Source organism: Pteronotus mesoamericanus, unplaced genomic scaffold (assembly GCF_021234165.1).
Source record: "Pteronotus mesoamericanus isolate MK-2021 breed Mesoamerican mustached bat unplaced genomic scaffold, CSHL_Meso_final scaffold_408, whole genome shotgun sequence".
In the NCBI taxonomy this organism is placed as follows: domain Eukaryota; kingdom Metazoa; phylum Chordata; class Mammalia; order Chiroptera; family Mormoopidae; genus Pteronotus; species Pteronotus mesoamericanus.
Window position 1 is genome coordinate 1,857,756 of NW_026555315.1, and position 27,881 is coordinate 1,885,636.

At 64.4% G+C, this 27,881-nt stretch overlaps 1 protein-coding gene across 1 annotated transcript; it reads right to left on the minus strand.

Annotated features, from left to right (window-relative positions):
• Positions 1-4,860: 4,860 nt before the first annotated feature.
• Positions 4,861-10,088, minus strand: ENPP7 (ectonucleotide pyrophosphatase/phosphodiesterase 7). The gene is made up of 5 exons (XM_054593082.1): positions 9,836-10,088; positions 8,350-8,495; positions 6,464-7,090; positions 5,526-5,793; positions 4,861-4,943 (listed from the first exon to the last, which is right to left on the minus strand). Exons 1-5 carry the CDS (start codon positions 10,086-10,088, stop codon positions 4,861-4,863), a joined length of 1,377 nt encoding a protein of 458 aa, XP_054449057.1.
• Between the last annotated feature and the right edge of the window lie 17,793 nt (positions 10,089-27,881).

Genomic DNA, 27,881 nt, shown 5'->3' on the forward strand with positions numbered 1-27,881 from the left:
GCAGCGGCAGCGGCTCCGCAGACCCCAGCCCTTGCCAGGGCCGAGGGGCTGTGTGGGGCGTGAGCTTTGCTCACCTCGCAGCCTCTTTCTTAAAAAATAAAGGTATGTATTTTATTTTAAATTTTTTAAAGATTTTATTTATTTACGTTTAGAGAGAAGGGAAGGGAAGGAGAGAGAGGGAGAGAAATACCCATGTGTGGTTGCTTTTTGCACACCCCCTGCTGGGGACCTGGCCTGCACCCCAGGCCTGTGCCCCGACTGGGGGTTGAGCTGGCGCCCCTTCGGTTCGCAGACCGGCGCTCAGTCCACTGAGCCCCAGCAGCCAGCGCTCTTTAATCATTAAGTTTACAAAGTTGTAAAGGATGTGATTTCTAGCATGTTGTAAAATTTGACATTTGTAAAACAAAGTGGTTCCTCACTCTATAAAAGCAAATCCTGGTATTTTGTCCTGTTTCCAGGGACTGAACAAGTCCCATTCCTTGCTCAAAACGAAGCAAGGCAGCGAACAACAGCCTCCTGAGAGAAACCCCGCCCCCAGAGCCCCCAGATACTAGACCCCGGCTCTGTTCTGCAGCAAGAACCTCAACCCAGACCTTCGCTCTGTCCGCGCTGTGTCCCGGCCCTTAGGGCCCGGGGCAGGCGAACGCACATGGGGTGACCGGTTCCCATGTGATTTTTTTTCTCCTTTAAAGACTTGCTGGCTTTTTGCATTTGGTGAGCCCCTCCTTCTGAAGCCTGTCTCCTCCGCACTCTTCAAGGAAACTGCAGTCCAAAACGCATCTGTCCCCAGCCCTGGCCGGGGAGTGCAGGTGGGGGAGCGCCGCCCGGCTGTGCCGGGGCCGCGGGGTCCTTCCCCGGCCAGGGCACGTGTGGGACCTGGCTGGTGACGCGCAGGCCGGTGACGCGCAGGCAAGCGGGACAGCAGCCAGCGGCTGCTCGCTGGGTCGCGCCCTCCACACCAATAAAATTAAAGATGCGTCTGTCTCCAGTTTTCCTTCGGCGAGTCTTTTAAATATATAAAGTAGAATTAAGTAATGCAGCAATGTGAGCCCAGGCCAAGACCAAAGACCTGGACAGATTCTTCATGGTTCTTTTCTCCGCCCCCAGGGTCTCTGTTTCACGCCACGTTCCCCGGAATTTTAATAAACACATTTTTTTTATGTTTGAAAGTAATTCACTGACCACCCAAGTGCAAGTGTCTGCAACAAAAGCGTGTAAATAAAGTGTTTTATTTCCTGTGACTCAGACTCCCAGTATTGGAAAAAAAAATTCTGGATTGAATGACTTATACAATTAATTGATCAAGTCAACATAAATATGTCTAAGTTATGGTATGTATTGATTTTAAATACGTATAAAAGTTAAATTGCTGTTGGGCGGCATCTCTTAATGAGGCCACTGAGTGTGTATGTTTCAGAGGGTTCCTGAGCATCGGGGGAGTATCGCGCATTCCCTGGTCTCGCGTGGCCTCCGTCCCTGTTCATCTTCATTGGAGCAGACTGCGAGCAAACTTGTTTACTTAAATTCACACACGGTAATGGGGTGGCTTTGTTCAAGATGTGCACTTTGGAGATTTAAGCCACAAACCATACAGTGATTATCACCAAAAGCAACACAAACAAAAAAATGGATCAGATTACGTTCTTCTCGGGAAAGAATTCCCGCCACCGCGGCTGGCGCCTCCGCACCCAGGAGGGCGCAGGAGTGGCTGGGTCCTTCCCACGGGGCCCCACCTCTCCTTTCTCCTGCAGGGTGGTATGGGGGGTGGTGGTGACCGGGAGGTCGGGACCCAGAGGCCCAGCCCCCCCTGGGGACGCGCTCTGGCGTAAGCGGGGGCGGCGCCCACCGGCGGGGCAAGGAGTTGGGGCCCGGCGCGGCCGTGCTGGCCGTCCAGTCCAGGGGTGGGCGTCCAAGGGGGCTTTGGCCCCTGAAGTGACGCCGCAGGGTCCGGCTACAGGGAGGGCGAGGGGGCCCCCGCCTGCTGGTCGCAGAGGGCGGAGGTGTCCGAGCCAGGGCCACCCGCGGGCGTCGGAGGGCTGTTCCGAGCTCACGCCCTCCCGCGTCGGGGCCCCAGTGACCAGGGCGTGGGGGTAACCGGGCGTTGTACGTGTGCTCAGGGCGCGTGTGGCTGCGGCGTGGAGTGGTGTGTGTGCGACACGTGTGGTGCTCGGGGCGCGCGCGTCGTGGTCGGGCACGCGTGGGCAGTGTGTGCTGTGTCGGCGTGCGTGAGAAGAGTGTGTGGCGTTGCAGCGTGTGCGGGCCGTGGGTGGGGCTCTGCACGGTGCCTCCTGAGCCCCCGCTCGGGGATCAGAGGACTTCGCCCCCGAACCTCAGGCCACCGTCCCCAGCTGAGAGCCGCAGGTAACCATGGCAACAGAGGCCCTACTGCCCCGCGAGGCAGGAGTGAGGGTGTGTGCCGTTCGCCCGGCCCCGCGAGCTTGGCAGAGAGGAGGCAGGCGCCCGACGAGGAACCCCCCAGCCCAGGCGTGCCGCCCTCCTTGATCCCTGCTGCTTGTGGGGGTCTGCACGTGGGTCCTGCGCTGGCGCTGGGGCCCCACCCATCCCTGCTGACTGCCCTCCCGGCCATCCATGTGCCACGCCAAGAACTCCCTGCTACTGTCTGTGAAGGTGCTGCAGGCGCCTTTGGGGGCCTGCTGGGGAGGGGAACCGGCCTGGGCCAGGTTATCTGACTGGCAGTCGCTATGGATGGGACTCAGGACAAATGGCTCAGAGGGGGCCCCTGGGGGTTTGACACAGGCTGGTCTTCCATGGCGAGGAGAGGACCTGGGCCAGGAGCTCACTGGGTTCTGGAAAGGGCAGACCCGTTTGGATCAGCAGGTAGTCCCTGTGCGGGAGAGGGCTGGCTGGGCGCCACAGGACTTGAACTTGGAGATACCTGTGCTGCCCCCCCACCCCCCACCTCCACCCCGGGCCAGTGGCATGTGGCACGCCTCCCTTCCTTCCCAATTTCACATGGGGAGGCCTGGCTAGACCGGTTCCCTCCCTCCCTCCCTCCTTTCTCTTTCTCTTTTTCTTCTTTCTTTCTTCTTTCCCCTTCCCTCCCCTCCCCTCCCGTCCCCTCCCCTGAACTAGTCGGGAAGGCACGCTCACACCGATTCAATTCGGGCCCGCGTTGCGGGGCGCAGGACCTAACAGTGCTCCGGGCCTGGCCCCCCAGCCCCTCTGTGCAGCCGGTCAGCGCCCACTCTCTGGAGAGCGCTCCAGGGGCACGTTTTGTTCCTTGGCACGGAAGACAAACACAGGTGCGTGCACTTCTCTCTGCTTCCCCACCAATGGCAGTTTGCTATTTGCCGTTTTCACTATTTTTTTTTTTTTTTTTTTTTTTTTTGCTGCAGAGTGTGGCTTAGAGACTCAGGTTTCCCATCACTTCAAGAACAGCCTTCTCTTCCCCCAGCCCTTTTTCTTTTTAACGTGAAGGCCTCGCTCTCACCGCCTCTCCCTGGTCGCCCAACCAGGACCTGCTACCCCCCCGCCCCACCGCCCCCACAGCCAGAACGAACGGGCTCCCTTTTGTTTGTCTTCCTCCCAAGAAATCAGGAATTTATGATGCACCGGGGCCACCTGGAAAGCCTGGAAAGAGTCGGCTTGAGAGAAAAAGAGTCACACCCATGTTGGCCAGGGTGACCTCAGGACCACCAGACTTGTCCTTTATTCCCCTTGGTGTGCTTCCCGGCCTGGTGCGCAAGGGGCAGGGGCGAAGCCTCCCCCACCGCCTGCCCTGGCCCCTCCAGGAACCGAGGTGGAGGGAGGTCGAGGGCAGGGGACCGGAGCAGGGGCCGGGGCGGGGCGGGGCGTGGGGCGGGGTAGGCCGGGAGGTCTGGGCTCGGTGTGCCTGGCAGCCGGCCTGTGCGTTTGCGGAACCCACACTTTGGTGGAGGCCATGCCGCCAGCCCCATGATGACCAAGCCTGGGCTGGGCTGTGGGGTCTCAGAGGCAAGCCAAGCGCTGTCCCTGGGCACCTGGGGGTAAAGCTGCGTCGTGTCCTGCGCCGTCCGTCCCAGCGGGAGGGCGGGCTCGGGCCTCTGCGGCAGCTCCCGACGCCTCCCAGTGGGCCTGGAAGAGCCAGGGGTGCCGGTCGAGCAGAGGGGTTGGGTGGATGAGGGCGGGTCTGCGAGGAGGTGAGGGCCTGGGGGTGGAGGTGGGCGATGAGCAATGCGGTGACCCAGCTCTTCTCGGCCAGTGCCGTCCCCAGCCTCCTCACGTCTCAGTAAAGGGCTCTGCCCTCCCTGGTCCAGCCCTTAAAGGCGCCTCGACTCTGTTCGCTTTGCCCCTTCCTCATCCTGCCGACCTCAGAGCGGCCTCCCCACTGGCCAAGCCCACTCTGTTCCCGAGCGCCTGCCCGGGCGCCCTGCGTTCATTGACGCTTCCGCGTCAGACCACGGCACGCCCCTGCACCCCCTCAGCCGGGGGCTCCCTGCGGCCGAGCCGGCAGCCCCCGACTCTGCCCCGGGGCCAGCTTGTCCTGTGCCTGCCCTCGCGTGCCAGCCTCCGAGCCGCCGGGCTTCCTTCTCCTCCAGAGCCGCCAGCAGCCAGCCCCTCCGCGGGCCCCACAGCTGCTCTTCCCGGCTGGGACTCGCCCCGGGCTCGGCGGGGCCGGCCTCTGGTGTTCCAGGGACCCTGCCCTGCAGCCACCCCCCCACGACAGCTTCTGGGTTGTTCCCTGGTTGCCACGCCCGAGGAGAGAGGCTCAAAGGGGCTGCCCAGGTCTGAGGACTGACCCCTCTCCGTGGCGGGGCGGGGCCCAGGTCCACGGGGCTCGACGGGTCCCACCCTCCCTCCATCCTCCTCCCTCCCTCCCCCGCCGCCACCCCCGGCCCTCTGACCTGGAGCAGTGGGGCATCATGCGACCTTGGCCAGAAGAATCGTGGCCAGCAGCAGCCCCGCCATCAAAGGTGGGCAGCCGCCGGGCAGGAGGGCGGTGCCTAAGGAAGGAAAGGTGGAGGACCCGGTGAACGCGGGAAGGGGAGCAGGTCGCTCACGCCGACTCCTCCAGGGCGGGCAAGGTGCCCGGGGCCGCCCCGCGAGCCCCCTGAGTTCATGTCTCAGCACCCCTCTCGGGCTCCCTGCCGTGCGCACCGGTCCCGCGGCGGCCCGGCTCCCGGGCGGGCGGCCCTCGCCCCTGAGGCGGGGCAGGGGGGAGGGGATGGGAGTGGGAGGGCGGCAGAGGACCACTCCGGGAAGAACCCCCCTGAGTGACCCCGGGGGAACGCGGGTTCCATGGGACCAGGAGCCCGGAGGGAGTTCCCCCGCAGAAGACCTGGCCCCAGGCAGGCAGCCCTTTCTCTGGCCCTCAGCCTCCCTGTCTTGAACATGCCCACGCCCGGCGGCCCCCCTCCTGCGCTGGTGGTGGGCGGCCGTGCTCCGCACGGTGCCAAGCGCTGTGGGCATGTCAGGGACAGGGAAGGAGGAGGCAGTCGCGCAGTTGGCGGGGGCGCCCTGTTCCCCACGGCACCGGCACCCCCCGCCGCTGGCGGAACGGGTGCCGGCGGCGGGCGGCACCTCACCTGAGCGGGTTGTGGGCGGCGGGGTGCTGGGGCGCCCGGTGCCGCCCTCGGGCGCCAGCACAGGCAGCAGGGTGCCGAGGTGCCCGTCGTTGGCCTCGGGCACGATGCCCAGCAGCCGGCACAGCAGCTCGTACACGTGGACGCTCTCGAAGGGCTCCACCTCCAGGCCCCGCCGGAAGCTGGGGCCCACGGCCCGGAAGATGGTCTTCATGTCCATGACGCCGTTGTCGAAGCCGTGCTCCCCGTTGTTGAACTGCACGTTCAGCCTCTGCGGGGGAGCATCCTGAGCGCTCCTGGGGACGCGTGCCGCCTGCCCGCGCGCGCCACAACTCCCCCTCCCCCGCAGGGACAAGGGCGGGGGCTCCCACAGGGGTGCGCGCGTGGGGACAGGCGGGGCTCCGAGCCTCAGTTCCCCTGCCGAGAGAGCCCCCGGCAGAGCGGGCGACGTGAACGGGGGCCCCAGTATACAGGGTGGGGCTGCTGTCCGCAGGCAGCGCCCCGGGCCCCCGGTGACCGCCTGCCCCTTCAGGACTTTCTTCCTGGGTCCCATGCCCCTACCGTGCGTCTTGTTCGCCGTCAGCCCCCCCTTGGCCTTGGGGGGTCGGCCCTCTCGCTCTGCCTCATCCCTGTCGCTCTTATGGCTGATATTTTGACACTTCACCCATAGGCACGCATGCGCGCGCGCGCATGCAAACATGCAGACGCACACACATGTATGGACATATAAACACGCACACAGGCAGAAGACTTGCACACACATGCATGCACATGCACACGCGCACACACACTCCTACGGCGCGGTGATGACTGCGTCCCTTTGGTGGTCAGTGCCCCTCAAACTGGCGACTAGCCAGAAATGGGGGTGCTCCTTATAGGGAGGGGGAGACCCTGCAGCCCAGGAAAGGGGCCCCCGGCCACGCCTCCTGTGGGCAGCTCACCCCGTGGATGACGTAGCCGGGGTCACTGTACATGAGCAGCGGCGTGATCCGGGGGTGGTTGGCGTAGTGGAAGAACTTGGGGAAGGACTCCTTCTTGTAGACGTGGAGCTTGGGGTGCGCGTCCTTGAGGACCTCGTAGACCTTCTCCAGCTGCCCGTCCTTGGGGAGCAGCATCCCGTTGGGCCCGTAGTCGAGGAGCTCGAACTCGATGTCCTTGAAGGTGAAGTTGGGGAACTTGTGGAACTCCACCAGGTCGCCGGCCGCCTTGTTGACGGTGGTCATGCCGTGGTCGGACGTGATGATCAGGTTGAGGCTGCTCTCGAGGCCGCTGCGCCTGATGCTGTCACGGAGGTAGCCCACCGTCCGGTCCACCTGCGCCACCATGTCCTTCCTCTGCTGGGACTCGGGGCCGTACTTGTGGCCCGTGGAGTCCGGCTCCCCGAAGTAGAGTGTGACCAGGTCCAGGCCCTCCTCCGTGAACCACTTCATCACGGTGTCGATGTTGGCTCTCCATTCCTTCTCGTCTTTGTAGTTGTGCAAAATGCCTTCCTTCCGGCTCAGCGTCACGGCCGTGCCCTGGTAGGTGACGTTCCCGCCGGGGTAGAAGAAGGAGCCGGTCCGTAAGCCCTGCGGGAGAGGCAGCACTGACACACGCGCCCACCGCGGACCGGCTCCCGCGCGGCCCGGGGCTGCTGTTTGCCCCCAACCCACCCCTGCTCCGAACCGCTGCTACAGGCCTTTTAACTTATTATTATTATTATTATTAAAGATTTTATTTATTTTTAGAGAGAGGGGAGGGAGAAAGAGAGCGAAACATCCATGTGTGGTTGCCTCGTGTGCGCCCCCTACTGGGGCCTGGCCTGCAACCCAGGCCTGTGCCGTGACTGGGAATGGAACTGGCGCTCAGTCCACGGAGCCACGCCAGCCAGGGCCAGCCTTTTTATTTTCTGGAAAGCGTTCCATAGCTCTTATCTGAGGCCGATAGTGATTTTATAGAGGAGAGAGCAGGTGCGCGGTGGACTCAGCACAAATGAGATAAGGGATAGACAAGGGTCCTGGATACGCAGCGTCCTCACCGCCGCGGCGCCCCAGGTCGCCGCCCTGAGGATAAGATGCCCAGATAGCACCCCCACCCTCTCTGGCCTGCAGCCCGGCCTCTCCCTGCCGCAGTCACGCCCAGGCCTGTGTCGTCGGCCCCTCTACCACGTCCCACTGCCTGTCCCTTCCAGCCTTCACCCTGGCCATGCGTCCGTCCGTCCTTCCATCAGCCACCTGCTACCTCACTTACGGGTCCACCTGTCCTCCCAGCCGTCTGTCCACGTGTGCCCGCCCGCCCGCCCGGCCCCCCAGGCCGCGCTCCCAGCTTCGCCTCCCTGCGACCGAGCCTGGCGTCCGGCAGCTCCTTCCGGAGACGGGGGACTCGCGCTGGAGCGGTGCCCTGCACTGGGCGGGGTGACCAGAATCACACGCCTGGGGCCAGGAAGCCCCCAGAGCGCTGCGGGACGGTGGATCTCCTGGGCCGACACTACGCCCCACCTGCTACTTCATCTTTGTCCCTGGAATTCACCTGCCCAGCCCCGAGAGGGCTGCCGGAGCGGGAGGGACGCAGCCGAGTCATCGCTACCTGCCTTTTGGGAGTGTGGGTTCTTTTGCTGTGCGGGCCCCCCTCCCTGGGTGCCAAGGGTCCAAAGGTGTAGTTTTCTCTACGCTGGACGATGGGGCCGTCCCTCCTGGCTCCAGGGCTCCGGGACGGACCCGGCAGGGCCGTGGAGCCGGCCGGTGGGTCCTGATGATTACCTGCCGCCTGCCTGCCTCGGGGCCCGCGGGGTCGCGGCCTCCCCCACCCCGCTCCCCTCCGCCGTCCGGGGGGGTGGGAGCAGCCTCACCTGCCTCTGGGCCGTGATCCAGATGGGCACGCTGCCATTGTCCCACCACCTCTGGATGCCCAGCGTGGCGTGGTAGGGCAGCTTCACCTTGCTGGTGGTGTTGTAGTACATGTTGTGGACCACGCCGTGGTTCTCGATGTACTTGCCTGGGGGGGAGGGAGGCGGCAGAGGGGCCGTGGGAGGGTGGGGAGCGGCCCCCCAGAGGGGCCGCGGGGCAGACTTTGTCACACACAGCCACAGGCCCGCGCCCTCGGACCCAGCAGCCCCGCTACATCCTGCCGCTCCCTGGCACGTGTACGGGCACACGCGTGCGGCGGGTCGCTTGCAGCCTTGCTTGTTTTAGCAAAAGATCAGGCACGACCCGGGTTGCTCTCGGGAGGGAACTGGCAAGAGAAATTACGGTCTGGCCGCAGCACAGCGTCCGAGGCAGGCGTCTAAGCAAACCAGGTGGAGGTCCCTGAGGCATCTTTTTAAGTTTGTTTTTTCCTTGGGAAATGCACCCATGTGAGTTCAGAAGGTACCAGAGGAGGGACCATGACAGCTGTGTCCCCCGCCTCTCCCTCCCCACTTGTGACATGTTAAGTAAAGTGGCAATGTGCAGAGAGGACAGCGCGTGGCTCCTGTCTGTGCGTGTCACACGCACCTGGGCCATCAGGGGCTCGGGCCACGGAGACGCTCACGTGAGGACGAGCCGTCTACGTGGAATAAAGTGCCGCCCCCCAGCGCCTCAGGACGTGATCTTGTTGGGAAATAGGGCCATTGCGATGGAATTGGTGGTTACGATGAGGGCATTCTGGGCTGGGGGCCTTAAATTCAGCGACCGTTGTTCTTACAAAAAGAAGAGGTTCCCGGTCACGGCCCAGGCCTGGGTTGCGGCCAGGCCCCCGGTCGGGGGTGTGCGAGGGGCAGCCTGTCGATGTACCTCTTGCATGAATCTCTCCCTCTCTTTCTCACTCTCTTCCCCTCTCTCTAAAAGGAAATCAATAAAATCTTAAAAAAAAACAAGGGAGAGAGAGACGGGAGACAGTCGCGTGACAGGCTCAGGGATCGCAGAGATGCAGCCGTAAGCCACGGGACACCCGGCGGCTGAGGCTGGGCGAGGCGGGGAGAGCCTCTGTCAGGGCCCTGCCCTCCCGGGTTTTCACTCCAGGGCGTCTGGGGGCGCGGTGGGGCGGGCAGCGGAGACAGCAGGAGCCCCAGGCTCTCCCCGCGGGCCTTTCTGAACCTCATCCGCCGCCTCCAGAGGCCTCCGGGTCGTCACCTTGGCTGCGGTCACCACGTAAAAAGAAGCCACTGCCTGTGTGCGTTTGCCCCTTATCAGCTGCACCAATGGTGAGGGCTGCTGACGGCCCCCTGGGCCGCGCTCTGTCCGCGCAGCCTTGTCTCCACGCGGGGACCCACGGGGCGGGCTGTGTGCACGCCCTGGTTTCCTTGGTTTCTCAGCGCCCCCGCCCGCCCCCAGGCCCGACCCAAGGCCGGCACTCACCAGTGACCAGGGTGAAGTGGCAGGGGCTGGTCATGGTGACGAAGGCAGGGGTCATGTAGCGGGCCTTCACGCCCTCACGCGCCATGGTGTCCAGGTTGGGGGTGTGCACGTCCTGGTCGTAGTCCCAGCGGAAGCCGTCGAAGGACACCAGGAGCAGTTTGTGCCGGGGGCCCTGCCGGCGGACGGGCAGCGCGGCCCCGGGGGCCAGGAGGGCGGCCAGAGCCGCGGCCAGGAGGACTGCCGAGCGGCTCATGGTGGTTCCTCCGGAGGCACTTGCAGCTGGGCGCGCTCCTGCCAGGGAGCAGAGCAAAGTCCCCGGCCGGCCTTATCCTGGGAATCGGAAAATGAGACCGCACTCACCCGTGTCTCAGAGAGAGGGCCTCCTCTGGCCTGGCCTGCCTTTATGGCCCGGGCCCCTCCCCCCGCGGGCCCTGTGTGTGTGTGTGTGTGTGTGTGTGTGTGTGTGGTCTCAGGGAGGGCGGGGACAGCCCTGTGGGCTTGGAGGGGAGGAGGGGCCCACGGCCCGGGATGGCCTAGTCTCCCCCCCAGCTCTGTGGCAACTCTCCGCCCCCGCGTCCTGCTCGCGGTGACTCCAGGGCCCCTAATTCGGGGCAGCCTTTGGGGGGTGTGGACCTCAGGCCTGCCCGGGCCAGGGCTGTGGGTGAGCCTCCCAGCGTGCAGGAGCTGAGAGCCAGCAGCCCAGCCAGGGCCGGCCTTGTCGGCGGGGAGCCCCAGCCCAGGGGCAGCTCTCCCCTGCCCCCCGAGGGTAGGCGGCCTCCGGGGACAGGGCAGGCAGAGCCCCCCCGATGCGCGGCTGCACCTCCCCCTCGGGCGCCGTGGCTCCTCAGACAGGCACGCGGGTGTGGGCGGTCTCGTTGGATGGACTTGGCCAGCACGGTGGTCAGAAGAGGGGGCTCCTGTGTCACCCGCGCCGACGGGGACCTGGGGCGAGTGTGAGAGGGGCCCTGAGCGCAGTGCACAGCTCTCTCTGGTCCTTTCTTTCTGCGTCTCGCTCTCTCCCTACCAACTTTTTTTCAAAAATTAAATTTATTGGGATGACATTGGTGAATAATCCTACCTACCTTGTGAAGCTCATTGTATGTGCCAGGCACTGTGCTACGTTCTGGGAACCTGGCCCTGAAGCAGACGGAAGTGGCTGCGTAATAAACCAGCCTTGGCTGGTGCAGCTCAGTGGACTGAGCGCCGGATTGCGAAGCGAGGGGCCGTGGGTTCAGCTACCAGCCAGGGCACAGGGCTGGGTCGTGGGCCAGGTCCCCAGCAGGGGGCGCGTGAGAGGCAACCGCGCATTGATGTTTCTCTCCCGCTCTTTCTCCCTCCCTTCCCAATAAATAAAGTCCTTAAAGAATAAGCTAGTGAGACTCACCCAAAGCAAATACAGCAGGGAGACTAGATGGGAGGGCCCCAGGGGGCTCGGGGAGCAGCACCCGATAGGCAGTGGGCAGGGCCTCCCGAGAGTGTGGCAGGGGAGGGCGAGTCCAGTGTCCGGGCGAGTACTGGGGTCGAGGTGACTTGGGGGCAGGGGGCAGCAGGGCTCGGCGGGGCGCCCCGAGGACCTGGCACGCAGTCCCGCATCCCGAGCCCCGGGAGCTTTGAAGCGAGGCAGTGGCACTGACAGATCTGACATTAAAAGAGAAGCTGCCCCATTTGTAGGCTGATGGTGGTCGGCGTGAAAAAGGAATGGATGTCGAGTGCTGCTGAGCCGGGAGGTGACTGCTGCTGTCCCCGCGGGAGGTGCTGGTGGCCTGAACCTGGGTGGCGGTTGTGGGAGTGGCAGGTGGGGAAGGGAATTTGGAGACCACCCCCAGACTGCTCGTGGGGGAGACGGAAAAGGAAGCAATCCAGGGGGACGTCCAGTTCGAGTCCAAGCAGCTGGGGCAATGGTATCACCAAAGGTCGGGTGGTCAGAGGGGAGGCCGCTGGAGGACCAGCGACTGGAAATGTGGTGGAGGAGGGGAGTGCTCCAGCTTGAGGCCGGGAGGCGGGTCGTGGAGGAGCCTGGATTTTATGCTAATACAATCTAATATCTAAAATGGAATTTAATGTAAACTCTATCTTTGGAACAAGATGGCTGCCAAGAATAAAGACTACATTTCCCACCATTCCCTTCAGGGAGACACAGTCACATGACCATACCCTGGCCAATGGAGTCGAAGAAAGTACCACGTGACATTCCATCTCTTCCACTCCCCAGTTTTGCCGCCCAGAGCTCCGAGGCACCGCCCCCTCCACACCCACTGGGCGCGATGGGGAGGGGCTCCGCGGGGCAGGCCCCCGGAGGAGCCCAGGGTTGCCCGGCCCGCCGCAGGCCCGCCGAGAGAGTCCGCACAGGGTTGGGGTTTGCGTCGCTGTCAGCGGGACGCAGGCTGAGACGAGGATAGGAGGACGCGACGATGGGAGGATGGGAGGATGGCTGCGGGAGGCGCTGCAGGGTTTCGGAGGGAGGCACGGGGCGGGTTCGCTGCTACCAGCGCCCAAGGGGCCCGGGGGACGAGGGAGGGGCTGCCCCGTGGTCCGGGGTGAGGCCCGGGAGGCACAGGCAGGGCTGCCTGGGGGCGGAGCTGGGCCTGGGCAGGCGCGTGTGGGGCGGCGGTGAGGGACCCGATTCTGTCCCCGCCCTGCACGGCCCCTCCTGGCCCATCGGAGCGCGGGGGTGCCTCCTGCTCGCCCTGCCCTTCTCGGGGCTCCTTAGCTCGGCCTCCGTCAGCTCTCTTTTTCTTCCCTCATCCCCTAGCGCAAGCGTGGCTTTTACCCACGATCACATTCCAGCAGGAGTGCTTGAAGGCAGGAGTTAGTGACATCCTCTTCTTACGGGTGGGGAAACTGAGGCAGGCAGCGGTAGACGGTCACTCAGTGAGTGGAGGAGCTGGGCCGTGAATCCAGGCTCCGCACCTCCCCTTGGAACCACGTCTAGACGCCATGAGTTTACCGCCACTTAGGACCCTGTGGGGCTGTTGGGTTTTTCTTTTTTCTTTCCAATGGGGCAGCTGTGGGTACCTTGGCAGCACTGGCTTTTTTTCCTTTACACTCACATTATTTCCTTGGGGCTCAGGACCTAGAGAGGGGCTATGAGTTCCGACCGTCCGCCTGCCCTCGGGAGTGGTTGACGCGGGTAATTGTTCCGCATTTCCTCTGCCCCACTACCTTCATTAGGTTTTATTTTCTACTCCTTTTGGGCGGCCTAATCGGTGCTCAGTAGGGTCCTCAAGTATTAAGTCAGAGAGGCTAGGAGGCTTCCCGGTTCACGATTTCCTCTCTCAGCCCCCACGTGGGCGGGCGTCGTTCATCGGCTCCACAGCCGGCGGGGAGGGACAGCGTGCTCAGGCCCTTCCTGGACCTCGCCGTGCGTGCTATTTCCTGTAGACTTTCTGAGTTTATGCTTGTCCTCGTGGCTCTCTCCGCTCCCTTGCCCTCCGGCCGTCCTTCAGGTGGGAAGTAGCTTGAGCCCCCCTGAGCCCACGGGGCCTGTCTTGTCCCCTGTTGTCCTGCAAGCCCAGCACAGTGCCAGCCCAGGTGCGGGCTCAGTGCATATTGGGTGGGTGAATAGATACACAGAGGGAAAATTTATGCAAACATCTGTGACGCTTCCGGATTAGGCAAAACATTGAAAAAAATAAACTACATTAGAACAATTTTAGGTGCAGGGATAAGTTGCAAAGATAGTTTCCATACAACCCAGGCGCGTCATTAACGCCTTGCCGCAGGCCGAGCCGCCGCGCAGTTGACGAGCCAACGCTGATAATGTGAGCCTTAGCTCGGATTGCCCCCGCCCGGGCGGACGTCCTCGCTCCGTACCGGGACCCTCGTTCCACAGACTCCCTGCGTCTCCTTGCGTGCTTCTTGGCTGTGACTGTTTGCCAGACTGGCCTCGTTTTTGGTGACAAGGGCAGTTCTGAGGAGGGCTGGCCAGGCATTTTGCAGACTGTTCCACAGGCGGGATTATCGGATGTTTTTCTCTTGATTAGCCTGGGGTCCTTGGAGGCCCCCGCTTCCCGCCGGGATCAAGTGCCCTCTTATCACAGCCCAGCAGGGCACAAGCCATCACCGTGGCTGATCGCTGTCGCCGTGACCTCGGTCCCCTGGCCAAGGTTATGCCTGCCAGTTTTCTACCCCGTAACACTACTCTGTCCTACCTTCCCTTTCCACCCTCTGCTTTTCGGAAGGCAAGTCGTCCTTGCCGCTGCACCTCGGGAGGGAGCGGTCCCGCCCCATGTCCCGGGGCCGAGCAGCGGGGCGGCATTCTGAGTCCCTCCGGGACGCGCATCTTCTCCGCGTGTCTCGGTCCGCTCGATCCCTCGATCGCGCGCATCGGGATGGACTCGGGGCTGTTTGCTCTGCGCTGGAGTCGCAGCCCAGCGCCGCTTCGTCTCTCTCGTTGCTCGACTCGCCTGCCCTTGCCGCCGGGGGCCTTCTGCGGCTCCCGCACCCCTTTGACGCAGCCTCATCGTCTTGTTCCCTTGCTTCCTGGCACTCGGGACATCCCAGGCTCACCTCGTACCCCCGGTCCCAGCCGGCCCTTTCTCGAGGGGCCTCGGGACCTTTCACTGGAGATCTTAGGGACCAGGAGCTGGGTGCTGGGGGCGCTCCTTGCAGCCCGGGTGTTGGTAACACATTTTAAAGTTGTCACCCCAGCTGTTCCTGAAGCTGTGGCCCCCCAGCCAAGCCAGGCGGATGTGTAGCGCGAGAGGGGCCGGTCCAGGCCCCATGCAGTGTCACGGGCTGACTGCGCGCCGCGCTGGGTCAGGTGCTGAGGTCACTCCGTGGGGATGTGGCGGGAAGCGCTCAGCTGCCTGCCCGCTGCTTTTCTTGCTCAGGGGTCCTCGGGGCCCTGGAGGACGTGACCCAGAGGCCTCCTCGGCCCGGGCGGGGACCGGTGGGTGTGCCGCATGCACAGGTGCACGTGGACCCGTGCGGCTCAGCCGTGCACGGCGCTCCCGCGGGGAAGGCGCAGCCTGCCCAGCCCTGTGCCGGCTTCCTCTGGGGTCGGGGACATGCCGGGCGTTGTCCCTCTCAAGGCCAGCCCCCTGGCAGTGCCACCGTTCTCATTCGTAGCCTGGTAGGAGTGAATGCCACGCACGGGTTTCTGCGTCTCCCACGGGGCTGGGAGGGACGCGGTGGCCTCGGCCCCCGGCCCGGGGCCCAGCACACAGTGGGCGCTTGCTGACGCTGAATGTCCGAACGACAGCCCGCATGGCGGCGTTTGCAGGGCCCCACCGTGGCCACGCCCCCGGCCGACCCTGCCTGCCCTTTGGGTACGCAGCAGGGTCCTGCCCTCCCGGCCACCACGCAGCCCCGGGCCCGATGCCCTCAGGAGGACCGCGGTGGCGTGGGGCTCCAGCCACGGGCTGCCCCAAGGATGGCGACTCCCCCTGGGGGCCTCTCTCCCCTGGAGAGACTGGGAGGCCCCCCACGAGCACCCCGCCCCTGCCCCCGGGGCCACTGAGGCTGGCACCTGCCCGCTGATGGCCAACCCGGCTCCGGGGGCCTGGCCCGACCTTCCGACGGCAGGTTTTATTAGCGCGAAGGTTCGCTTTATCAATCGCCCTGGACTTTTATTACTTCTCAGGGGCTTTATCTCAGCCGCTGCCTTGCCTCCGGCCGGCTAAGTGAGGATTAATATTTTAACAGGATTACGTGCCGCGTGTGGCAGGGCTCTCGGGGGACATGGGCACGCTCGTTCCTCACAGCCTGTGCCCTCCCTCCGGAGCAGCGCTGTGGGGGTCCAGGGGACGCGGGCCACCCCCTTCCAGACCCCGGGATGGGGGTGGGTAGGAGGGCTGGGGACGTGGGCTTGCCTCCTCGGGGGTGGGGCGGGGAGGGGGGGTGGAGCTGGTGGGGAGGGTTAGAGAGAGAGAGATGGGCGGAGAGAGAGGGGGAGGGAGAGAGACAGGGAGAGAGTTCGGGGGGCTGCTTTTCGGCTGCCCCCTTGGCCCAGCATCTCAGCCCCCGAGTGACGCGGTCTCTAAATTTGCCAGCGTTGCCCCTTGCCCTTTCACCTGGAAAAAGATCTCAGCGTCCACCAAAGTTTTATAAAGGCGAGCTTGCTCCTGGCCCTCTGCGCCCCTGTCCTCCCGCCAAATGGGGGAAGGGCCCGGCCCGGCCCTGCGCCCCGACCCAGGAGCGGGTCCCCATTTGCTCCGTTTCTTCTGCTGAACCTCTTGTCACCTTCTCTGCCCTTGTGAGTTTGTGGGTCTGCTTCCCTCACACGGGGGGCACCCAGGACCCTCCCCTGTCGTGGCTGGCCCGCAGGTCTGGTGGAACATCTGTCCTGTGTTTGGCTGACGCCCCCGTCCCCCTTGGGGAGGAGCGCACGGCTCGCCGCCACCTGTTTTGCAAGTCACGTTGCCACCAGGCCCTTCGTCCCCACATAGCTGATCGCTTGGCTCTTTTTTTCTTCAGCCCTGAATTGTCACTGTCCCTTGCTGCTTCGCTGTCTTGGGTTAAACTGTGTTTGCTGTCATCTCCTAGGACCTCCTGCTGGCTGGCTCCTGGCCATAGCTGTGGTCTCCAGGGGTGCCCGGGACCCGGCCCGCAGTGTCCCCAGAGAGCGAGCCCCGCGTGTCGGTGCGAACGCTCCTCTCCTGTTGTCCCAGAGGCTGAGCCCTGCCAGGCAGGGGGCAGGGGGCCGGCGGCCAGGGCAGGGCCTGGGGTCTGTCTTTGGTCCCTCACCGGCCCCCGGAAGCGTGTGACCTCTCGGGAGGGCGAGGGCAGCGCTCTAGGAGGTACGAAGGTGGTTGGGGTGCCAGGAAGATGGCAGATAAGGCCCCTGTTTATTGGGGCTGTCACAGGGTCTTCCTCCCCGGGGCTGCAGGAGGGCCTGCTATCTCCGTAGCTGTCTGTTTTATAGCTGCTTGGACATGTTTATGCCGTGATAATGGAGAGGAGACGTACCCAGATGGATAAGGGGCCACCTTTGGCCACTCTGGTGGATAAGGGACAGCCAGCATGTCACTGCCAGGCCTGCCCCTCCCGGCTCATCTCCCCCATCTGGGTCCAGGGACAACGTCCCTTCTGTTTGGTGAAGGCCCTTGGGCAGGCGATCACCTTCACGTGGTCCCCTGGCCGTCCTCGCTGGGCTCCCCCGTCGTCACGGGGTGGCCGGCCAGCAGGACGGTTGGCGGCCGAGGCCGGTGCGTGGGGCTGAGCTGGAGCCCCGCACGGAGCAAAGAACACGCGCTCCCGGCCACCGGGACCCGCCCGGCTCTGACGGGGTGGGAGACAGCGTGGCAGTCCTTGCGCCCCCGCCCCTGGGACCTTCGCGAGCGTCCTCAACCCAGGCGCCCTGCCGGGAGAGCGGGAACCCGGGACCCCCGTCGCAGCCTGCCTCACTCCCGGGGGCTGCGGCTCCGCGGCATGTGTCCGGCACCCGCACTGAGCGTGGGTGGCAGGGGGGCCCTGGACGCTGCTGGGTAAGGGGTCGGGGTCGTGGACAGAAATCTGTAACCGCCACACGCCCCCGACTGCGGGGACCGGGACCAAGCCCAGGGCGCCCGCCCGCGGGCACGCGCAGCTGAGGGGCCTGCCTGGCGGCGCAAGCGAGGGAGTCGTGCTCTGGGGACGTCGGCGGCGCAGCGGGGACGGGGCCTGCGGAGGCTGGAGAAAGCGCTGTGTCCGTGAGAGCGGGGCTTGCCAGCCACAGCTCCGCTGGTTTCTGGAAAGATAAGAGGCAGCTAAATCAGCAGCTCCGTATCACCACGAAGAAGAGCTGCCAGGCGAGCCATGCAATGACGTGGCGAAGCTGCCGCGCGCATCCTGGGCCTGCCTGCTGCCCTGGGGCCTCCTGTTGTCCCCCCGTGTCCTGGAAATGGAAGTTTGACTCGGGCTCACCTTCTCGCCAGAAGCCTTTGGGGATGGGCCTGTTTCCAAGGAGACATGCCCGGGGTGCGGAGCTGGTCAGTGGCCCGGTGGCTGCAGCCCCCATGCGCTTCGCGACGCCGCTCATCAGCGGCTTCGTCCACCCGTGACCGCGGAGAGAAATGACCGCTTCCTCAGAGCTTGCCAAGTGGCGGCTTCCCAAGGGTGGCGCCCGTTCGTGATGCGCGGCTAGAATTTCGCGTTGGGGAAAAATCGCCCTTACTAACCAGCATTAACTGGTGACCCTGAAATACAGTTCAAACAGAGGAATCCTTAATTCCTTTCTTTTAATCAACAATTTTCAAAGTCAAGACTGGGGCCCCTAATTACTACCAATGGGTTTCCGATGAGGTTTTGTTCCCCCCCCACCCCCGTTTTTCTGTGTATTTATTTTATGTATTTCATATGTTTCAGCCAAATGCACTCTCTATTCTCTTTTACGCTTGGCTTGCCCCTCCTTGGCCGAGGACTTCTGATCCCCACCCCTGCCACCCCAGACAGCCGGCCACCGGCCAGCGGTGCTGGTCACATCAGTGACGGGGGGGGGGGTGGGGGGGGGGGGGGGGGGGCTGGGGGGGCGCTCTCCCTTGGACAGCAGGTGGCGGGAGTGCTCGCTGTGGGGTGAGAGCTTGTGGAAGAGAAGCTCTTTCTTCGGGGGTTATTTTCCTCTTTGGACTGGGCGCTGTGGGCATCAGCCGTGTCTGAGCAGAGTCGCGATAGAGGGCGGAGATTCCGATCTCCACCGAGTCCTGCGGGGCGAAGGGAAAGAAGCCCAGAACGGAGCGTTCCCGGGCGGGGAACCAAAGCTCGGCTGGGCTTTTGCAGTCTCCAGCGTGCCCACCAGGTGGCGCCGTCCAGCCACGAATCGGCCAGGTCTGGTCTCGGTGGCGCCTGGGGTCTCCCACAGTCCGTCCCCACTTAGTCCCACTGTCCACACCCTCCCGCCAGGCCCGGGGCAGCCCAGGGAGCACGGAGGCTCCTGTGCCCGCAGGGTGCGCGGGGGCGGGCTCGGTGGTGCCCGCTGACTTGGGTCAGGCCGTGGGCTCCGCGCCTACAAGGAGAACAGACGTTTGCTTGGGCATCTGCGCCCCCTGACCATGTCGCTGTGGGACCGAGGCTGGGAGGACAGGCGGGTGTCACTGGAGGGCGGGCCGAGTTGGTGGGCGTGTTGGGCGTTCGAGGCTCCGGCCGCGCAGGGAGTGGGGGCCGGGGGAGGGGGCGCGGCGCGATGCCTGGAGTGAGTGGACTGGCGCGTGGGCAGGAAGACCGCCCTCTCTCCCGGGTGGTCCCGCCAGAGGGTCGTGCTGGGGGGAGGGGGGCCAGGCTCTGATTGGCTGCCTGCTGGGAGGGGAGGGGACGCCGCAGCCCCGCGGGGCCCTGGCCGCTGGGCGCCCTCTTTGCTGGTGCTGTCCTGCCTGCTGCCCAGCACAGGCTGCGGGGCGGGGTTTGCGGGACCAACGGGGCTGACGGCCTGCGGGCTGCCCTGGTGTCCGACCCTCCGGGAAAGGCCCAGCCACACCCGAGGGCTGGCCCTGCGGCAGAGAGCTGGGCGGCGCCGCCAGCGGACAGGCAGGCCCGTCACCTCAGCATGTTTCCTTCTGAGCAAATGGCCGGAGGACTGGGGGCGGCTGCTGGCCCCCGAGGCAGAGCTGGGCTCCTGGTGTCTCAGCTCGCTCACCAGCCTGCCCCGTGGCCGTGGATAGAGGTGACTTTCCTCCCCGGCCCTGGGAGCCCCATGTTGTGTGAGGGGGCAGAGCAGCGCCGGGCCCTGAGCTGAGTCCCGCGGATGGTCTAGAGGAGGGCTGGCCGGCAAGGTCTTTCCTGGTGGGGGGGTGGGGGGCCGACGAGGCCGAGCCTCTCCCACCCTGGCCTCCTCTCTCTGCCCTTCCCTGGGCCGAAGGAGGTGCCCCAGCCCTTGGAGGCGCCCTGGCCAGGCTCCACTGTCCCCTTCCCTGCAGGGGTGCCAGATGGGGCGGGTGGGAGGCAGCGAGGTCTGGCCCTGGCTCCTGCCCCATCCCCTCCCGGGGGCCCTGGTGGAGCCGGGAGGAGGGCCAGGCAGGCCGGCAGATGGTGCGCCAGGAGGGGGGGCTGCCCAGGCAGACCGGTTGACTGTCAGGACAGATGGTGGGCTGGGCAGGGGTCCGGAGCCTGCCCCATCTGTTCGAAGCCCCTGGTGGGACTTTTCTCATCCACCTGGGGCTAAATTGGGATAAGGCCCAGGGGAGGCTTTGGCCCAGGCCTGCGTGTGTCCTGCAGGGTCCTCTTGGCCCCTGGGGCTCGGGGCCCGGTGCTGGCCTGGGGTCTGCAGCCCCCTCTCAGCAGCCGGCACATGGCCTCTGCTCAGAGCTGGAGGGGTCCCCGAGGTGCCGGCATGCCCAGGCGGAGTGTGCGGCGCACCCCAGGGGCAAAGCCACCTGCTGCAGATGAGGGGATACTGAGAGGCCCTTGGGACAGGCTGAGGATGGGCGGAGCCTGTGCCCTGTTGTCATTGATGGCCAGCCCGATGCGGCGCTGGAAGGGTCACGGGATGAGGGGCAATGCAGAGGGACAAGTCCCCAGTTCTCAGCGCTGCTTCTCAGAGGGCGGGGAGGAGGGCCAGCGGCAGGTGGGAGGCCCCCAGCCGAGGGGGAGCCGGGCTGGGAAGCGGGAGGGGCCGCGGGTGCAATGGGCCCGAGGCCCTGGGTGTCCTGCGGGGAGGGAGGGTGACCCGCGGGGGCCCCAGCGGTGTCCCGAGGCCGGAGGATTCTGGGAGAATGTACCATGGCGTGTTCTTATGTTGATAATGAGAATCCAAAAATATCTTCTCCTTTTTAACCAGTTACAAAGAAAACCTTTGCAGTCACGGGTGCCAGCGGCGGCTGTTCCCCGGGAGCAGGTCCTGGCTGGACTCTTCCTGGTCGGTCGGGGAATGTGTCCTTCAAAGGAGGTCAGCGCATTTGCTCGAGGCCCGGGGCAGGGGCTGGGCGGTGTGGGGGCGCCAGGGCAGAGGAGGGAGTGTGCGGCAGGTCAAGGTCGCCTCCTAGAAGGTCCGCGCCGAGTGTGGCTCAGGGCGCGCAGGGCCTCCCGCCCCCCACCGTTGGTCCTCCATGGCCGCCTCGGGGCCCAGGGCGCTGGGCCTGACGGAGCCGTTGCCAGCCGCCAGGGTCCGCTGCGCCAGGCCCTTTCCCGCCTGGCGGCCTCGCTGGGTGTTGGTCGCCAGCCCGGCCCTCGCTCGGCCTCACCGCGGTGGCTGCGGGCTCCGGCTGGTGTGGTCTGCAGGAGGGGACCCGCTAGGCCGGGCACCCCCGGCTGCGCCGGAGGCTCCGCAGTCCCTGCGTCGGCCCCCCACCGCCCCTGCCGCTTCCCGCCCCCCACGTCTCTCCCCGTGCCCGGCCATTCCCATCACCCCTTCCTGCCCCACCAGCCTTGTCCCCTTCCCCATGCCCTGTCCCCAAGCCTGAGCAGGCAGAGCTGACAAACCGCAGGCTGCCAGGGCTCAGTCCACCGTGGAGGAGGAGGTGGGGGAGGCGCTGACTGGAAAACACATCCGGGTGGGGTGTGGGCGGGGCCAGAGCACATGGGCGGGGCCAGGGAGGGTGGGCGGCTGGGACTTAAATCCCAGACTCCCCACTGGGGTTGGACGTGCCACTGTGTGAGCCCCTGGGGCCCGAGCTTGATCATCATGTAACGTGAATAACGGAAAACTCAGAGTAAAAAGGCTGGTGTGCACAGTGGGCGTGGCCGAGACAGCCTGGGGAAAGGAGGTGTGTTTTGGGGGCCTGGACCCGCCCCCGCGCTTCCAGGACCCACCTGTCCGCCTTCCCCCGTCACCCGGGACTCTGCGCTACTCACTGGGTCCCCGCCCTCCCGGCCGCAGAGCATCTCATGCTGGCGAGTCTCGGTTGGAGCCTCAGAACCTGAACCCTAACCCACTGGTGCTCCGGGGGACCCCACTTTGAGAACCACATTAACTGGACTCATGGCATCTTGCTCACAGCTAGTTCGCCTTTTGAGTAATGGATCAAGGCTTCCTGTCTCGCTTATTTCAGCCTTTCCTGGAAACCAAGCCCGTTCCTTGGGGCCATGGGGCAGGCCGGAGGGCGGTAAGGCCTCTGTCCTTGGGGAGGCCTGGTGTCATGCCCTCATTGGAGGCGGAGAAATGGGGCAGGTCTGCTTGCTACCTGCAGGGACGCCTCAGTAGCTTCTGCACATTTTGTGGCACGTGCTCCCTCCCTCAACCCCCCAACATCACCGAGAGCCATCACATTAACGCACATAAGATATTGACTTAACCCAGCCTTTTGCAAATATTCCTCCAGTTCCTTTGCCTCTGCTGGAAGCAGAAGCTGCGCACGGGCAGGCACCGAAAGGGCGGGTGTTCGGTGACCCAGGACGCAGCCCTGGCTCGTGCGGCTCAGTGGACTGAGTGTCGGCCTGCGAGCCGAAGGGTGGCCGGTTCGACTCCCAGTCAGGGCACAGGCCTGGGTTGCAGGCCTGGTCCCCAGCAGGGGGCGCGCGAGAGGCAACCACGCATGGATGTTTCCTTCCCTCTCTCCCTCCCTTCCCCTCTCTCTAAAAATAAATAAAATATTTTAAAAAACCTGCAAGGGAGGCCACCTGCAAGGGAGGGCAGGATGCTGTCGCCAGTCAGGTCCCCACAGCCTGTCCCCAGCTCCCGTCGCCGCTGCCCGGCTGCTGGGGTCCGGTCTGGCCCCGGGATGGAGGCCCACCCGGCCTGTCAGAGCTGGACGGCACCCCGGAGATGGGCCTGTCCGGGTCCCTTGCTGTCCGACTAGGTTGCCAAGATCCCTGTGACCTAGTGACTTGCCCAAAGTCACTTGCCCTGGTGGGGGCGGTCCCTGGGTCCCTGGGTCCCTGACAGGCAGGCTGGGCGTGGGGGGTACAGGGGCACAGGAACATATGAATGTGAAGGGTCAGAGTTCCAAGTTCCAGGGAGCAGGTGCCTGAAGGGTGCGGGCGGCCACCCGAAGGAGAAAGTGCCCGCGCTGGGCGCCTGCCGCCCACTGTGCGAGGGTGTTGGCTGCGACGCGCCACGGCCCGCGGTGGCCACGGCCCGGCTGCGTGTTCTAAGGAAGCAGAGCTCTGGCCGCGGCTCTCAGCCTTGCTCTGCCAGACGGGAAGGGAAACCGAGACGCGGCGCTGAGGGTGAAGTCCGCCCCAGTGCCCCGGCTCAGGCTGGGCCTCCTCCCTGCCCTAAATTTAACCAGCTGGTAACCTTTCTGTAAGGCTCATTCTATTCAGCCTTTTAAAGTAAAGATTTGCTTTTTAATGGGGACGTGGTGCCTTGTTGCGAGGGGGGGCGGGGCTCCCCTGGCTGCACCCGCTGCCCCTGCTGGACACCGACGTCCTGGTTTCCACTGCTGACCCAGGGGAGCTTGTGGACGGGGGCGGAGCACAGGCCCTGACTGTCACAGCCGGTGTCCTGGGCCGCGGGGACGTTTCTGAGACGGTGGCCACAGAGGCTTCCTCAGAGAAAGCAGGAAATTAAAAAAGCAACCGAATGAAAAGATGCCCTGACAGGAAAAAAAAAATAAGACTCCTTTGATCCTTGCTCACACAGAGACGCGCCGTGGCCAGGGGAGCTGGCGGCCAGACTGGCCGGGTTCAAGCCCCGCCGGCCCCTCCCTGTGGCCCTCGCCCCTTGCGAAACGGCGCTGGGCCTCCGTCTCCCCTTGTGTGAAAGGGCGCCGCGCAAAGGCCAGGAAGCCCAGAGTGGGAGGCCCGCCCCGTGGTCCCAGCGTCCTTCCGGGTGGGACAGGCAGGGTGGGGGCGGGGAGGGAAGCACCCCCTTCCACCACGGGTTTCCTAAGGCCCCTGGTCCAACCTGCACATCATGAATCCAACAACAGCAACAACCTTCGCAGTAAAAAGATTCCAAATATAAACTGTGCACAGTCCCATCAACGTGTTAATTAGGGCTCATTAACTGCCAACAAGCCCGGCTGCTGCCGCTGGAGGAAGTCTCTGGAACCTTCTGTCTGCCCCCGGTGACTCGGGCACGGTCCCATCTGCTGGCCCCGGCCGCCGGCCGCACAGACGCCCTGCGCGCCCTTCTTTGTGGCCCTTGGTGGCTTGGTGGCTTGGTCTCGGTCCACGCTGGATCTGATGTGTGTGTGACATAGGCAAGAGAAAGCCACAGCCCCCAAGTAAAATCTATATGGACTGTTTGCCGGAGCGGTGGCCATGAGTCAGAATAGCAAGCTGCTCGCGCGGCCGTTCCGGGCCACGGCGGGGCCATGAGCCAGGCCGAAGGTGCCCACGCCGGCCACACGTCCCGGAGGGAGAAGGGGCCGTTCCTTCCCGCCTGACGCAGCCAAACGTCGCTGTGGGAGGAACGCCGCTTGAGGCAGAGCTGAGCAGGAAGTGCACGCAGCCTGTGCGGCTGCCTTCTTACTGTTGTCGTCCGTATTCGTGCCACTGGACCCGTCGTGACCGGAGGTGCCTTCCCAAGGTCCCGGGAAGTTGGGGTGCGGATAATCGCCCCCCTTCATAGCCCCACCAACAGGTGCTGGCCACAGCCCCGGCAGGGCTGGGCTTGCTGTCTGTCTGCTCTCCCATCCACTGGACTGTGGTTTTCAGGGCCATAGGGTTGGGGGGGAGGGTCCTTGCTGGAGTGGGCGCTCCTTCCACCCCTCGGCTCCGCCCGCCCGCAGCAGCCCTTCCTGGAGAACAGCCTCCCAGGGACCAGGAGGGCAGGAGGCTGGCCTCCCCCTGCCGCCGTCTCGTTGCCCAGCCTTTGCCCTGCCCCACGTGGTTCCCGTCTCTTGCCCGTTCCCTGGGGAGCCCTTCCTTAGAATCCCGCTGGCCAAGAATCCCCGCTTCAGACCCTCCGCCGAGGGCCCCCGGCAGGAGACACCGCAGGTTCCTCCCGACCGTTATCCCTGAGGCTGGAGGCTGTGAAAGTTCCCATCCCATGCAGACGTCAGCGTCCTTGCCCCCAGCCCCCGCCCCCCAGGTTAAGGCGAACGGTTTCCTAAGGACGGCAGCGATGCGGGGGCGATCACCGCTGGGGTCCGTCAGAGCGGGGCAGCCACCAGGAATCGGAGCGCAGGCGGGCAGGCGCAAAGGTGAGTCAGGGCAGCGCCCTGCCCTGCGAGCCTCCGCCCCCTGGGTGGCCGTCTCTGTGTCCCTTGCTTGGCTTGGGACGGCTCCTTCCCCCTAAGCATCCAGTGCGGCAGAAGTTTGCTTTGTTTCTCTGAGTGCGGTTTCTCCCAGAACAATACACAATTGAAGTCAACATCATTTTTTTAAAATTCGCTTTGAGGGAGAGGGGAAGGGAGGAAGAGAGGGAGAGAAACATCCATGTGTGGGAGACTCTTGCTTTGGCATGTTGCCTCTCGTGCGCCCCCTGCTGGGGACCTGGCCTGCAACCCAGGCCTGTGCCCCGACTGGGAACTGAAGTGGCGACCTTTCGGTTCACAGGCCAGCGCTCACTCCCCCGAGCCACGCCAGCCAGCGCAAGGTCAACATAATTTTAATAGGTGCTATCCAGAATGATGTATTTAAATTTGGGATGCGGATATTTCTATTGAGGTGAGAGTCACATAACGTAAAATTTACCCTGTTCGGGTGAGCCATTCAGTGCGTTCCTAACGTCATGCAACCCCCACCTCTACTTCCACGGCACGTCCCCCTCCTCGGAAGGAAGCCCCGCACTGAAGCCCCGCAGTCTCTGCGCCCTCCCCGCCGCCCCCGGCGACCACGGACGTGGGTGGGCCCATCCCGGAGAGTTCACAGAAATGACATCACACAAAATGCGGTCCTGTGCGTCTGGCTCCCGCCACTGACACCAAGGGTGTCAAGGGTCAGCCGCCGCAGCACGTGTCGGCCCTTGGCCCCCTTCTGCGGCTGAATGAAACGCCGCCGCCGCGGGGGTGGACCGCTCTGCTCGCCTGCTACCGGCTGAGGGGCCCCGGGCTGTTTCCGCCTCTGGCTGCCGCGAACATCTGTGAACAGGCTTTTGTTTGCACACCCGTTGGAGGGCACGCCTAGGAGTGGCGTGGCTGGGTCACAGAGCGATGCTGTGGTCAGCGTTCTGAGGAGCTGCCGCCTCGCCTTCCGCAGCGGCGGCCCTGGTTTCTGTCCCCACCAGCAGGCCCGCGGGTCCTGCTCCTCGGCCTCCTCGCCGACATGGGCACGCCGCGCCTCTCCCGGCCCCAGGCTTGCCTGGGCTCCGGGTTCCAGGTCTCTGTTCTCTCCCAAGCTTTGAGCCTGACATAGGGCTTTTCGGGGAATTTTGTTTTGTTCTGCAAACACCCAAACCTACAAAACACATACATAAGGATGATGAGCCAATGTCATCGTACCCATGCCCCTGCCCCCCAGGCCACGGCCAGGTAACTTCTCGCGGGCCCCCTTTCGATGCCGCGTGCTCTGAGTGGGGCCCGTGTGCAGACCCCCGGATGCTTGGGGAGGAAGGGGAGCCCTTTGCCGGGAGCGGGCTCCGCGTGCGTGCTGCTCTGTTTCCAGAATCGAGCCACAGCTGCCCAGCAGCGTGGGAACTGGGGGTAGAAGCGGCAACAGCCGAACTGGAACAAAGGCCGAGCCGCGCTCCGCTCAGAAGTCCCCGGCAAGGCCCGAGCCCCAACAAGGCCTGGGCAGGAACAGCCGCGCCCAGGACGGCTCCACTGTGGAGACAGAAACTCATTCTTCCCTAAGTGGGGAGAGGCTCTCAGCTGCATTAAGAGGCTGAAATCTGATGAAAAGGCGAGTGGATTCAATCTGCCTCGCATCGGTCGCCAGGGACTCCATCGCACTCAAACCGATTAGAAACACGCACATTGGAAGCTCGTTGGGAACGGGCCGGAATCCTGGAAACACGGAGCCTGCAGGGGGGCCGGCGGCACCGCCTCCGGGGCCGGATCTTTCGCTGCCTCCCGGCCTCCTTCACGGGGGCCTGACCGCCCCGGCTCCTTCCCAAGACCAATCATTCGACTAATTAGCAGCCAATCAATGTTTAATTAAAACCTAGACATTAATTACAGGAGGTGCCCTGGCGACTTGGGGATGAAATGAGGGTGCAGGGGTGATCAGATTTCCTGACGCCGGCGCCGACCCAAGCAGCCTGCTGCCCTCTGGTCACCGCCTTTCCTTCTCTGAGCTCTGGCGGGGGCGGGGCGGGGGCCGGGCGGGGCCGGCAGAGGAGGACGCGGCCGGCTGGAGAGGGTGGAGAGAGGGGTGGGGAACGGGGGCTCCTCTGAGCCCCTCGGCTTGGAGACCCGTTACCCAGTCCCCCCGCCTCATGGACGCTTCCCCCCGACTTCATCTGTTCCTCCCCTGAAAATCCCTTGTTGGGCACCTCCGTGCTTACGTGCCGAGGAGCCCCAACCCTGTTAGCCTGACCTGCGAGGCCCCAGATCAAGCATGGCCCAACGACCAAGAGCAGCCAAAAAAGATCTCACAGAGGGATAGACAAATAGCTCGAGAGACAGGGCGGGGGCCCCGGAGGCAGCCCCAGCGCCGGCGGGCGTGTGATGCTAGGATGAGGGTGGCACCGTGGACGATCTTTGCCACAGACGGTGCCGGGTCGCCTGGGGAGCCGCTGAGGAACAGCATCCATGAGCAGCTACTCCAGCTGCTAAAAGAGACTGTGGAAGAAACATCTTCCCGAGAGGAAGCACAGGAGCCATAAAGGAGAAGAATGGCAAACTGGGACGTGAGAAGTTCGGAGTGGCTCTTCCTCACGGCCACCACCGAGAGGGCCGGGCACGGGCAGCGCCGGAGGAGACCCTTCCAACCTGCGCGGCCGGAAGAGGCTCCGGAAAGACGGGAAAGGGGCTTGAGCAGGCGCTTCGCCCCGTGCTCTGTTTGCCATCAGGAAAAGAGCAGACTGGGACGTAGCTCTAAACCCGCCCGATTGGCTCGAACGATCAGATCGGTGACCCCAAGGTTGGTGCTGATGTAGGACGAGCAGACGTTCCCGTGTTGCTGCGCGGACCGTAAACTGGAGAAACCGCTTGGGAAAAACGGTTCAGCTGAACCTCGCAAAGCGAAGGACTCCGGCCGGGGACCCGTTTCTGCAGCGGAGACTCCCACCCGTGAGCACACAGGCACCGCACGCCGGGATGCGTCCCTACCAGCCGCTTGGGGCAGGAGCAGCCCCCTCGCGAGCGTCCACAGCCCCGGGCGGCCGGGCAGGGTCGCAGTGAGCTCGCGCCCTGGAGGTCGCCGCGCG